At 45.4% G+C, this 13984-nt stretch overlaps 2 protein-coding genes across 7 annotated transcripts in view; one reads left to right on the top strand and one right to left on the bottom strand.

Moving 5' to 3' along the window:
• The window catches only part of LOC311125016 (gasdermin-E-like), a 13385-nt gene extending 10200 nt beyond the window's left edge, over positions 1–3185 (top strand). Inside the window, exon 10 of the mRNA XM_084158361.1 lies at positions 2946–3185. Within this exon, the coding sequence (XP_084014487.1) occupies positions 2946–3179 (234 nt within the window). The 3' untranslated portion in view covers positions 3180–3185. The remainder of the gene's footprint in view (positions 1–2945) is intronic.
• Positions 3186–4036: 851 nt separating this feature from the next.
• Positions 4037–13984, bottom strand: part of LOC311124975 (protein PALS2-like) — a 66224-nt gene continuing 56276 nt past the window's right edge. For all 6 annotated transcript variants that reach the window (XM_084158357.1, XM_084158360.1, XM_084158358.1 and 3 more), the window contains 9 exons: positions 9449–9601; positions 9097–9324; positions 7649–7780; positions 7375–7471; positions 6947–7015; positions 6572–6733; positions 6053–6255; positions 5677–5805; positions 4037–5431 (listed from right to left, as the gene is read on the bottom strand). In XM_084158357.1, coding sequence (XP_084014483.1) covers positions 5255–5431; positions 5677–5805; positions 6053–6255; positions 6572–6733; positions 6947–7015; positions 7375–7471; positions 7649–7780; positions 9097–9324; positions 9449–9601 — 1350 coding nt within the window. In that variant the 3' untranslated portion in view covers positions 4037–5254. The remainder of the gene's footprint in view (positions 5432–5676; positions 5806–6052; positions 6256–6571; positions 6734–6946; positions 7016–7374; positions 7472–7648; positions 7781–9096; positions 9325–9448; positions 9602–13984) is intronic.

The following is a 13984-nucleotide window of genomic DNA, read 5'->3' as shown; positions in this document are numbered from 1 at the left end:
CAATTCACCAGTCACTTTACACGACTCATCATTCACTACTGAAGCCCTCAACACTCTGGTCAGTCTGATTCAATTCACCAGTCACTTTACACGACTCATCATTCACTACTGAAGCCCTCAACACTCTGGTCAGTCTGATTCAATTCACCAGTCACTTTACACGACTCATCATTCACTACTGAAGCCCTCAACACTCTGGTCAGTCTGATTCAATTCACCAGTCACTTTACACGACTCATCATTCACTACTGAAGCCCTCAACACTCTGGTCAGTCTGATTCAATTCACCAGTCACTTTACACGACTCATCATTCACTACTGAAGCCCTCAACACTCTGGTCAGTCTGATTCAATTCACCAGTCACTTTACACGACTCATCATTCACTACTGAAGCCCTCAACACTCTGGTCAGTCTGATTCAATTCACCAGTCACTTTACACGACTCATCATTCACTACTGAAGCCCTCAACACTCTGGTCAGTCTGATTCAATTCACCAGTCACTTTACACGACTCATCATTCACTACTGAAGCCCTCAACACTCTGGTCAGTCTGATTCAATTCACCAGTCACTTTACACGACTCATCATTCACTACTGAAGCCCTCAACACTCTGGTCAGTCTGATTCAATTCACCAGTCACTTTACACGACTCATCATTCACTACTGAAGCCCTCAACACTCTGGTCAGTCTGATTCAATTCACCAGTCACTTTACACGACTCATCATTCACTACTGAAGCCCTCACCACTCTGGTCAGTCTGATTCAATTCACCAGTCACTTTACACGACTCATCATTCACTACTGAAGCCCTCACCACTCTGTTCAGTCTGATTCAATTCACCAGTCACTTTACACGACTCATCATTCACTACTGAAGCCCTCACCACTCTGTTCAGTCTGATTCAATTCACCAGTCACTTTACACGACTCATCATTCACTACTGAAGCCCTCAACACTCTGGTCAGTCTGATTCAATTCACCAGTCACTTTACACGACTCATCATTCACTACTGAAGCCCTCACCACTCTGTTCAGTCTGATTCAATTCACCAGTCACTTTACACGACTCATCATTCACTACTGAAGCCCTCACCACTCTGTTCAGTCTGATTCAATTCACCAGTCACTTTACACGACTCATCATTCACTACTGAAGCCCTCAACACTCTGGTCAGTCTGATTCAATTCACCAGTCACTTTACACGACTCATCATTCACTACTGAAGCCCTCACCACTCTGTTCAGTCTGATTCAATTCACCAGTCACTTTACACGACTCATCATTCACTACTGAAGCCCTCACCACTCTGTTCAGTCTGATTCAATTCACCAGTCACTTTACACGACTCATCATTCACTACTGAAGCCCTCACCACTCTGTTCAGTCTGATTCAATTCACCAGTCACTTTACACGACTCATCATTCACTACTGAAGCCCTCACCACTCTGTTCAGTCTGATTCAATTCACCAGTCACTTTACACGACTCATCATTCACTACTGAAGCCCTCAACACTCTGGTCAGTCTGATTCAATTCACCAGTCACTTTACACGACTCATCATTCACTACTGAAGCCCTCACCACTCTGGTCAGTCTGATTCAATTCACCAGTCACTTTACACGACTCATCATTCACTACTGAAGCCCTCAACACTCTGGTCAGTCTGATTCAATTCACCAGTCACTTTACACGACTCATCATTCACTACTGAAGCCCTCACCACTCTGTTCAGTCTGATTCAATTCACCAGTCACTTTACACGACTCATCATTCACTACTGAAGCCCTCACCACTCTGTTCAGTCTGATTCAATTCACCAGTCACTTTACACGACTCATCATTCACTACTGAAGCCCTCACCACTCTGTTCAGTCTGATTCAATTCACCAGTCACTTTACACGACTCATCATTCACTACTGAAGCCCTCACCACTCTGTTCAGTCTGATTCAATTCACCAGTCACTTTACACGACTCATCATTCACTACTGAAGCCCTCAACACTCTGGTCAGTCTGATTCAATTCACCAGTCACTTTACACGACTCATCATTCACTACTGAAGCCCTCACCACTCTGTTCAGTCTGATTCAATTCACCAGTCACTTTACACGACTCATCATTCACTACTGAAGCCCTCACCACTCTGTTCAGTCTGATTCAATTCACCAGTCACTTTACACGACTCATCATTCACTACTGAAGCCCTCAACACTATGGTCAGTCTGATTCAATTCACCAGTCACTTTACACGACTCATCATTCACTACTGAAGCCCTCACCACTCTGTTCAGTCTGATTCAATTCACCAGTCACTTTACACGACTCATCATTCACTACTGAAGCCCTCAACACTATGGTCAGTCTGATTCAATTCACCAGTCACTTTACACGACTCATCATTCACTACTGAAGCCCTCACCACTCTGTTCAGTCTGATTCAATTCACCAGTCACTTTACACGACTCATCATTCACTACTGAAGCCCTCACCACTCTGTTCAGTCTGATTCAATTCACCAGTCACTTTACACGACTCATCATTCACTACTGAAGCCCTCAACACTATGGTCAGTCTGATTCAATTCACCAGTCACTTTACACGACTCATCATTCACTACTGAAGCCCTCAACACTATGGTCAGTCTGATTCAATTCACCAGTCACTTTACACGACTCATCATTCACTACTGAAGCCCTCAACACTATGGTCAGTCTGATTTAATTCACTATACAATTCCCCAGTCACTTTATATTATTTTACGATTCACGACTCCTTTAATTCATATAAACTAAACAACTCTATCACAAATAAAATACTTTGATATGTATACTCTGATCCATTATTAGTTTAGAACTATGTTATACCCAGACAGTGGTCATGATGAATTCTACTGTAGACTTTGCCCTGTACCTTACTTGTTGTCTGTCCCACAGGTGATCAAGCTAAAGGTAAACGGTCAGTCCCTCCCCCTTGAGTCACTGCCCCACCCCTTGCAGGACAAGGGGGCATTCCAATGGGCAGAGCAGCTCCTCCTCTCATCCAATGTGATGCTGCGGAGAGAGACTGACAGGCTTTGGGCGGAGACCGGAAAAATGCCAGGAGTGTTTCCATTGGTCATGTGCATCGCTGTGCAAGGACTGACATCTCTGTACACTGGGAAGGGGTAGGGTGTGTGTATGGATGGATGGGTATGTTTAAAATATATGACATTTTGTGTGAAACTCCAGTGTTTCACTTGTGTGTTTTCCCTATATGCACTCAATGAATTATGTATATTTGGTGGCACTTACAAATGTTTACTAATTCTCAATGAAACCATATACTTTTTTTGATTAGCCGTAAAACAATCCACTCCAGAATGTGAAGTAAGACTTCTGTTCTCAAACACTTTTCAAAAGCTGGACAAGCAGACTTCTCAATCTCAATGCACTAAAATGCTGCTCTTACACCCTATTATTTCAAAATAAGCTTTACGTTCTTTCTGCATGCTCATACAGATAAAACATGTATACAGAATATTTTTTTATTCCAAAAGAGAAATGAATTTGCTTATTTTAATATATCATGTTGCTTAAATGAAATGTTTATTAAGTTTATGAATATACCACTATATACAGACAATAAGTAAAACTTGTGAGATTATGGACTCATATTATAGATTTCTACTGATTTCTAGTGAGTCATCCCAGTTGCTGGTACTGTTAGATGTAGTGGTATGGCTTTGTCAGAATGAGTATGTACTGTATGTAGACGTATCCCCTCTGTTAAACATCAAGTCATTAGCATATTGCTATGTGTTAGATTATCATGCTTTTCAGTAGTATATAAATATTGTGCATTCTGTCATTTCACAATTCTACATAGTTGCAATGCTGCCACAAAACTATGCATGCTGTGTATTTTTAATAACATATACTGTATATTTATGAACCATCCATTGTCTCTGAATGGCTTTAAATATTACCGCACTAAATATAAACTAAACATAGCCATCACCCAAAACAAAAAAGGACAACTTTCTAGCTCAATTTCAGTTAATTTATTGTAACAATGTATTACTATTAGAGATGTATGTTATTGGTCACGAGTTGGGACATCTTTCAGAGTGACCACAGGAAACAGTCAGAATGTAGTATTTAGGTTACAGCACAGGAGGGCTTTGGAGCTTTGTGATACTGGAGGAGAGGACTGTGCGATAGCCACAGATTAAAAAACAACAATAAGCACCTTACATGCAGATTAGGGTAGATGGTGAGTGGTATTCTGATGGTCATGCTGTCGACACAACACAGACAGAACGCTTCAAAACAGGATGTAGTATTTGTTCAATATTAGAAAACAACAACACAAAGCAAAGGATCATGGGAGACAAATGTCACTAAGCTAAAAAGATCATCATAGCAACCAAAGACAGTGAATCATACGGTAATAAAATAAAAGCACAGACAACTCAAAGTGAGTGAAACACAGACACAGTGTTTTGATCCTGATCTTCAATACTACAATGTAAAGTGTAAAGCTTTTTTCCTTCATTGTCTTTGTAGGATGTGTGAGGGATAGATATTCAGACAACAAGTGAATTGTTGCTTAAGTCATAATTCTAAAGAGGTAAACACAAACAGATCAAGGGGTAGCCAGCTACAGTACATACTACAGGTCACTGTAGGGGATTTTCTTTGGAGGGGGGGTGGGAGGTCCTATGACAATCACAAGAGGGGGCTTCACAGGATTTGGACTGAGACACGCTAGTTGTCATGGCAATAACGCGTGCCGTAAACAGGTTTCCTTGGCAACACTGCTCAGAGTTCTGGAATATTCCATAGTGTCATCTTCCTTCTTGACCTGTGTTGATATAACAATAATAAAAACTATTTCTAGAGCGGTCCTCGGAGAAGAAAAAAAACATCCGTTCTCAGAGGAACAACTACAAAAAACTAACACAACAACAAATAAATATGGCCTTGATGTTTCTTTTTTGAATGTTTCTGAATTCCACGTTGGTATGAATAGAAAGATATTTCGTAAAAAGTTACAAATATTAAAATAAATAAGAACTATTTCCCTTTGAGTTTCGAGTAGAAAAGATTTGCATTGTGTGCAGGACAAAGGGAGAGAGGAGGAGGGATGAGGCGGTTGGTTTGGTTTTTCCCATCAAAGTCCCTTTCTCCTTTTCTTTCCCCTGTCTCTGTGGTCGAACACATGCACGGTCAAGTTGACCGGTCAGACAGTGTCCGGTTGGGGTTCAGTAGACCCAGTTGACAGGGACCCACTGTGGTTCGGAGCAGAGTTTGTCGACGGCAGCCTGTAGCGTCTCAAAGGCGCGGTCCAGGTTGTCGTTGGTGATGGTGAGGTCGAAGTAGTGGTTGTAGGTCCTCTGGATACGAGCACTCTCATCAACAGTCTTCCTCAGATCCACATCCTGACAGGGACAGAGACAAGAGGGTGAGTGTGTGTGTGTGTGTGTGTCTCTCTCTCGGTGTGTGCATCTTCCTGAGAAGCAGTGGATAACAAGCACAGTACACTATGTGTTCTAGCGAGAGAATGTTCCATAAAAAACAACATAACGCCCTAAAATCACATAACAATGGAAGGATACCAGAAAACAACGTGAAAATACTCTGGGAATAAGTGGCTCAGTGTCTATGCCCAGGAAAAGGTTCTGACCGTGAGTTGTTTGGTGGTGATTCCAGCATCCACCGTAGCTTTGTGCATGGCCTTGAGCGTCTCAAACTCTGGTGCTGCGATGAACACCACATACGGCATGAACTCTGCTGTCTTTAGTACCTTCAGAGCCTACAGTCCAGACAGAGGGTCAGTGAACCAGCTAAAGATGATAAAGATATCCACAGACATACATACATACATACATACATACATACATACATACAGACAGACAGACAGACAGACAGACAGAGACAACCAGACCATGTACAGTATCTCATAGTAGGATTATACAGTCTTTTTTTCTTTTTACAGTAAAACTATGTTTTGGGCTTTTTAAATGCACTTTAAATAAAGTTTGATTTGATTTGATTGTGACCTGTGGGTTGACGTCCAGGATGCAGGTGCGGCCCGTGTCCACCACCTCGTGGATGGAGTCCATCTTGGTTCCGTAGAGGTTCCCGTCGTACTCCCCGTGCTCCAGGTAGCCGCCCGCCTTCACGTCCGCCTCCATCTCCGTCCGCGTCACAAACCGGTACGACTTACCGTCCAGCTCATCGTCACGGGGACGCCGGGAGGTGACTGAGGGAGGGAGGAGAGGAGAGACAAGAAGAGAGAGAGAGGGAGGAAGGCGGGGGGGAGGTGGGGCAAGAAGAGAAAAGGCGTTTGAGAGAATCGAAAGGGAGGTGGGAGAGAGATGGAGAGAGAATGAACATGAATGCGAGAAGAACAGTGGAGCAACGGGGAAGATCACGAGACAGGCTAACTTAAAGCAGCCAAATGAAATGTTCTCCAGGGTTTCTGTCTGTTCTGACAGTGTCCTGAGAGTACAGTGGTCCATTAGGTTCTGGAGGGGGGTTCTAGCATAGAATTAGAACGGTATGGGTTCTTGACTCACAAGGGATGGTGGTTCCGAAGCATGTTGGGTTGAGGACCACCAGTCGGTTCTTGAGGCTGCGGCGGCCCACCCCCTGGGCTCCAATCAGAACCAGAGTCTTCCTCTGGAACGGGGGCATCTTGGCCACCTCCTCATAGATCTGCAGCTCGTGCCTGTCAAACTCTGCCCTCAGCCAATCACAGAGAGGAACACACAAGAGTTAGCCAATCACAGAGGAGAATGTAGTGGTGTCAGTCAATAAAATAAGGAAATAGGAAACGTAAAATGCAGATTAGTAAATGGGGAACTACACAGTCAGGAAGCCCCAGCACAAAACCAATTAGAAGAATGAGCCATGACAGAATCAGTCAATGAGAGACGAGTATGAATGCTCACCTGCGTTCTTGGCTGTTAGGTACATCATCTTTTTCTTCTTCTTTCCAGTTATCGTACCGCACAGGATCCCTGTTGCACACAAAAACACACATAATCACACATCAATACACATATCAATTCACACATCAATACAGGTGCAAGTATCTTTCCTATCTGTCTTTGCATCTGAAGGCCAGAAGGGGGCACCATAACCCATTCTATGGAGCGTTACTGAGTAATTATCTCATGACCTCATTGACCTCAGCCTGGCAGGCAAGGCTACCTCACAGTGGCAGACCAACTAAACAATTCAAAGTAAGTGCTCTCCACTGATTCAAATCCAAGCAGTCATTGGCTACATTATGTAAAAGATCCACACACAGTTGCCAGTCAGCTCAGGTTAGCTCATCTAGCTGAGAATGAAGCTAGGAGGCAAAGTCAAGCTGTACCTGAGCCGTCAAAGTCTCGTGGGACGAAGGCTTTCCTCTTCTCCTCCAGGAACTGACTGGGGATCAGTCCAGTGGCTCCACCAACCACATGACACGCCTAGCACAGGAGAGCACACCAGACATCAGAACAATTGTCTCACCCAACCAGTAGAAACCAGTAAAATCTGTAGAGACCAGTATAAACCAGTAGAGACCAGAAGAAGTTACAAACCAGTAGAAACCAGTACAAAAAAAACTATTTATTGTTGTTGTTGAGGATCACCACCATCATCACCTGCCACCAGTTGGGGTCCTCCCTGTTGACGATCTGAAGGAGGTCCCCCCTCTTGAAGCCAATCCCCGCCTCTCGGCATGGGATGAGATGGTCATTTGCTGGATCGTAGTCAAAGTGTGGTTGCACGTACACCTGAGAAAAGGGAGGTTTGATGTTAATCAATGGTGCTTCAATGGTGCAGGGATGTAGCTCAGTTGGTAGAGCATGGCGTTTGCAACGCCAGGGTTGTGGGTTCGATTCCCACGGGGGGCCAGTATAAAAAATAATGTATGCACTCACTAACTGTAAGTCACTCTGGATAAGAGCATCTGCTAAATGACTAAAATGTAATGCTTCTACAACCAAACTATAACTATATACAGTCAATCTAGTCTTTCTCTATACACAACAGCTAGGTAGATAAGGTTAGTGGAAGGATTAGTGTTTTGAAGTGTTAGAGATAAGAGTGAAGTTTGGGTTTAAAGCAGCACTAAGTGCATGTTTATACTGTACACACACACACCATATGAGATATCTAGTGCAGGACAGATCACAGGCGTTCACATCATGCCAACAGAGGTATTTGCCAAGAGAGGTGCGTGGTCTGGGCACTGTCATCTTACACTGGCAGCCAGACAGAAACACTAAAACAAGATCCGGACTGTATGTGTGTGAGTATGTACAGTGTGGGTGTGTGTCTGTTCAGTAAGAGCATGCATGCATGTGTGTCTATTGGGGTGTGTGTGTGTGTGTGTGTCCGTTGGTGTGTGTGCTTGTTTGCACTACTTGTAGAGCAGGTGTCAGGATAGACTTGTGTGTGTACAGTGCATATGTGTGTGTGAGCATGCATGCCAGAGTACAGTAACTGTTTCATGGTTGTGTGTCTGTGTGTGTGTGTGTTTTTCTGTGTGTCTGGGTCTACGTGCATGCCGGCATGTGTCTACGTGTTCAATGTTGTGTGTGTGTGTGTCTCCCTGGCCCAGATATCATGTGGAGTGTTATTAACAGGGCTCTCAGCCAGGGTTCAGATTCCAGAGCAGGGCATTTTGGGACAGCCCCAGGACTCACTTCACCACCAGTCTCCCACCACCACCAAACATCTGCAGCTTTTACACAGCCAAATAGGAGAAAGCTGTGAGTGTGTGTGTCTGTGTGTGGACCTGCGTGATTGTATGCATCCATGTGGCTGTTTAAGTGATGTATGTGACGGGTGAGAGAGAGAGAGAGAGAGAGAGAGAGAGAGAGAGAGAGAGAGAGAGAGAGAGAGAGAGAGAGAGAGAGAGAGAGAGAGAGAGAGAGAGAGAGAGAGAGAGAGAGAGAGAGAGAGAGAGAGAGAGAGAGAGAGAGAGAGAGAGAGAGAGAGAGAGAGAATGAATCCTTGAGTGTGTGAGGGCACATGTGTGCGTCCATGTGTGTTCCTGCATGTGCTGTGTGTGTGTGTGTGTGTGTGTGTGTGTGTGTGTGTGTACCTGTGGTGGGGCGGGTGCATCTCTATAACTAGGCAGTATCTTCAGAGTGATTCCTCCGCTGCAGTCCTTCAGCATCTCCTGCAGCTCAGTGGGGTTGTTCCCTACGTCCCGCCCATTCACTTCCTTTATGATGTCACCCACGTGCAGCAGACCCTGCCTGTCAATCATCCCTCCGTGGAGGATCCTAGCGATGACCAGCTCCTCCTTCTCCACTCTGAACGTCACTCCCTGAGAGAGGGAAGGAACAGATAGATGGTCAATGAAATCATTGCAGAGATGCAGAAACGCACACACAAACTCTCCATCTCTCTCCCTCTCGATCTCTCCCACACTCACTCTCTCACTCGCTCACCAGTGGTTCTCCAGCCTTCTTGCGGATGCCGATCATGCGTACAGCATCGGCCTGCATCAGAGAACTGTTCACCAGCGCCTCATTAGACAGCTCAGCTGGGGGCACGGCCTCATAGCACTTAGAGGCTACCATGTCGTGGGCCTCAAGGAGCGACTGAGAGGGAGAACGAGAGGGGGATAGAGAGGGATGGAGAGATAGAGAGATCAAGATAGGGGGATATAGCGAGAGGGGGATGGAGCGATGGAGAGAGGAGGAGAGATGGAGAGATGGAGAGATGGAGAGGGGGATGGAGAGAGGGGGAGAGGGGGATGGAGAGAGATAGAAAGAGGGGGATGGAGAGATGAGAGAGCGGTAGAGATAGCGAGAAGGGGAGAGATAGAGAGAGGGGAATGGAGAGATGAGAGAGGGGGATGGAGAGATGGGGAGAGGGGGATGGAGAGAGGGGGAGAGGGGGATGGAGAGAGGGGGAGAGGGGGGATGGGTAGAGGGGGTTGGAGAGAGATAGAGAGAGGGGGATGAGAGATGGAGAGATAGAGAGAGGGGGATGGAGAGAGGGGGAGAGATAGAGAGAGGGGGATGGAGAGAGATGGAGAGGGGGGATGGGTAGAGGGGGGTGGAGAGAGATAGAGAGAGGGGGATGAGAGATGGAGAGATAGAGGGGGAGAGATAGAGAGAGGGGGGTGGAGAGAGGGGGAGAGAGAAAGGGGGATGAGAGATGGGGGATGGAGAGAGGGGGAGAGATAGAGAGAGGGGGATGGAGAGAGGGGAAGAGAGGGGGATGGAGAGAGGGGGAGAGATGGGGAGAGGGGGACAGATAGAGAGAGGGGGATGGAGAGAGGGGGAGAGATAGAGAGAGGGGGATGGAGAGATGGGGAGAGGGGGATGGAGAGAGGGGGAGAGATGGGGATGAGCAGAAGAAGGGAAGGATGAGAAAGGGAAGTAAAATGTGAAGAGAAGAGCAACATTGAGGTTATAAATTGTGTTCGCTGTCTTAAAGATGGAATCTGCAGTAGGGGAAACAGGTTGTTATTGTTTTGTTGAGGAAGTAGAGCTGGGGCACGTCGAGCATCATGGTAAAACAAAATGGCAGTACATATGCTGCTGTTCTATCACACATGCAATGATGTCAGAGGGGAAAGAAACAGTGTTCCTTGTTTGCAGTCTTGGTTGTTGTAATATCACAAATGGACGTGGCAGTTTGACCATTAACAGGGATACAAACTGGTGAGGGCCCAAACATGTGCTTATTTTCAGAGTAGTGTTGTCACGATACCAACATTTGACTAAGGATGCAATACCAGGCCAAGTAGCACGATACTGAGTAGTATCACGATACTGAGTAGTAGGTCTATTGTGATACCACGGAAATAAAATATGTAGCACCCTGTTCGCCCCGCCCCCAGGACGTCTGTTCCCATTTTCTATACGTTCTGCATGTGTGCTACATAAAAACCTGTCCCTGATATTCACAACTAACTCAATACAACACATTGAATTTAACTTCACACTGCTCCCAACATAGAAAAGTTAAGCACCAAACAGAATTTAAGGAACACCAGAAAAATAAATAGATTTTGCTTAAGATATAGCTAGGCATATGTATCCTACCTTTGAAGCACATCTCTTTGAGTGGGCTATCAATCTCTTTTCTGTTCTTCCTGTGCCACCCAAATTGGTGCATAGCCTATTGGTCAAGTTACCAGGTTGTTAGCAGGTTGTTAAGCTAGCTAGGTAACATGACTAAACAAGGCTGTTGGTTTGCAAACCAACAATTAGCGGCCCGCGAGTGGTTTATGAAATTATATCAAATGTGTGTGAATTGTGGTAGAAAGGGGAAAGGGTAAAACTTTTGAATGTTTTGGCCTAGAGATCCGGTTTTCAGTGATGTAATGGCACAAGCATGACTGTCACTGTGCTCTGTTATGGTACTGATTCAGAGGGGTTGGCTTAAATACAGAAGACATTTCAGTTGAATGCATTCAGTTGTACAACTGACTAGGTATCCCATTTTCCCTTCCCTCAGAGGCTGTGTGAAAGCGAAGCCTTGTCAAACTGTCTTGTGCTCTTGGTTCTAACAGGCTGCGAGCTGCTCCAATAATTAGAAACAAATGCAACAACAGAAGACTGATAAGTGTCTTCACACCCCAGCTTGCCATCACGGCTAAATGAAATATAAAGCTGATGGAGATGCGCTGAATAAGCTGATGGAGAGAAGCAGGTGACGGCTGGGAGGGGATGTGGCTGGCTGATCACAGCTGTCACACGTGATATTGGATGAAGCACTCATTCTGATATGACATATCTGACATCACGCTCTGAACTCTGTTTGATGTCAAATCAAAAAAAAATGTGGCACATGCTTCGTAAACATCAGGTGTAGACTAACAGTGAAATGCTTACTTACGGGCCCTTCCCAACAATGCAGAGAGAAAGAAAATTGTGAAATAATAGAAAAGTAAAACACTTAATAATAAAAGTAATAATAAATACACAATGCGTAACTATAACTTGGCTATATACAGGGAGTACCAGTACCAAGTCGATGTGCAGGGGTCCGTACAGATATGTACATATAACTAGGAATAAGTGACTGATAATAAACAGTAGCAGAAGAGTGTGTGTCAAAAAACTTAGTGCAAAAAGAGTCAATGCAGATAGTTAAATACTTAACTAAATAGCTACCCGGACTAACTATTTAGAAGTCTTATGGCTTGGGGGTAGAAGCTGTTCAGGATCCTTTCGGTTCCAGACTTGGGTGGCTGGAGTCTTTGACAATTTTTAGGGCCTTCCTCTGACACCGCCTGGTATAGAGGTCAACGCATGCTCGGAGTGCGCGTCCTGGAAATCTGTCTGGCCTTGTGAATGTTAACCTGTTTAAAGGTCTTACTCACATCGGCTACGGAGAGCGTGATCACACAGTCGTCCAGAACAGCTGGTGCTCTCATGCATGGTTCAGTTTTGCTTGAATCGAAGCGAGCAGAGAAACCATTTAGCTCGTCTGGTAGGCTCACGTCATTGGGCAGCTCGCGGCTGGGTTTCCCTTTGTACTCTGTGATAGTTTGCAAGCCCTGCCACATCCGACGAGCGTCAGAGCCAGGTAGTAGGATTCGACCTTAGTCCTGTATTGACGCTTTTCCTGTTTGATGGTTTGTCAGAGGGTGTAACGGTCTTATAAGCATCCGGATTAGTGTCCCACTCCTTGAAATCGGCAGCTCTAGCCTTTAGCTCAGTGTGGATGTTGTCTGTAATCCTTGGCTTCTGGTTGGGATATGTACACTGCATTCAAAATAATAAATATATATACCTTATTTACATAAGTATTCAGACCCTTTGCTATGAGACTCGGAATTGAGCTCAGGTGCATCCTGTTTCCATTGATCATCCTTGAGATGTTTCTACAACTTGATTGGAGTCCACCTGTGGTAAATTCAATTGATTGGACATGATTTGGAAGGGCATACACCTGTCTATATAAGGTCCCACAGTTGACAAAAACCAAGCCATGAGGTCGAAGGAATTGTCCGTAGAGCTCCGAGACAGGATTGTGTCGAGGCACAGATCTGGGGAAGGGTACCAAAACATTTCTGCAGCATTGAAGGTCCCCAAGAACACAGTGGCCTACATCATTCTTAAATGGAACAAGTTTGGAACCACCAAGACTCTTCCTAGAGCTGGCCGCCCGGCCAAACTGAGCAATCGGGGAAGAAGGGCCTTGGTCAGTGAGGTGACCAAGAACCCAATGGTCACCCTGACAGAGCTCCAGAGTTCCTCTGTGGAGATGGGAGAACCTTCCAGAAGGACAACCATCTCTACAGCACTCCACCAATCAGGCCTTTATGGTAGAGTGGCCAGACGGAAGCCACTCCTCAGTAAAAGGCACATGACAGCCCACTTGGAGTTTGCCAAAAGGCACCTAAAGGACTCTCAGACCATGAGAAACAAGATTCTCTGGTCTGATGAAACCAAGATTGAACTTGGTCTGGAGGAAACCTGGCACCATCCCTACGGTGGAGCATGGTGGTGGCAGCATCATGCTATGGGGATGTTTTTCAACGGCAGGGACTGGGAGACTAGTCAGGATTGAGGGAAAGTTGAACGGAGCAAAGTACAGAGACCCTTGATGAAAACCTGCTCCAGAGAGCTCAGGACCTCAGACTGGGGCAAAGGTTCACCTTCCAACAGGACAACGAGTCTAAGCACACAGCCAAGACAACGCAGGAGTGGCTTCGGGACAAGTCTCTGAATGTTCTTGACTGGCCCAGCCAGAGCCCGGACTTGAACCCGATCGAACATCTCTGGAGAGAACTGAAGATAGCAGTGCAGCGACGCTCCTTATCCAACCTGACAGAGCTTGAGAGGATCTGCAGAGAAAAATGGGAGAAACCACCCAAATACAGGTGTGCCAAGCTTGTAGCGTCATACCCAATAAGTAATCGCTACCAAAGGTGCTTCAACAAAGTACTGAGTAAAGGGTCTGAATACTTATGTAAATGTAATATTTCCGGTTTTTATTTTGTATAAATTTGCCAAAAAAAT

Source organism: Coregonus lavaretus (genome assembly GCF_964263955.1).
Source record: "Coregonus lavaretus genome assembly, chromosome: 3".
In the NCBI taxonomy this organism is placed as follows: Eukaryota; Metazoa; Chordata; class Actinopteri; order Salmoniformes; family Salmonidae; genus Coregonus; species Coregonus lavaretus.
The sequence above is the reverse complement of the archived record's forward strand: the minus strand, read 5'-3'. Positions and strand labels throughout refer to the sequence as shown.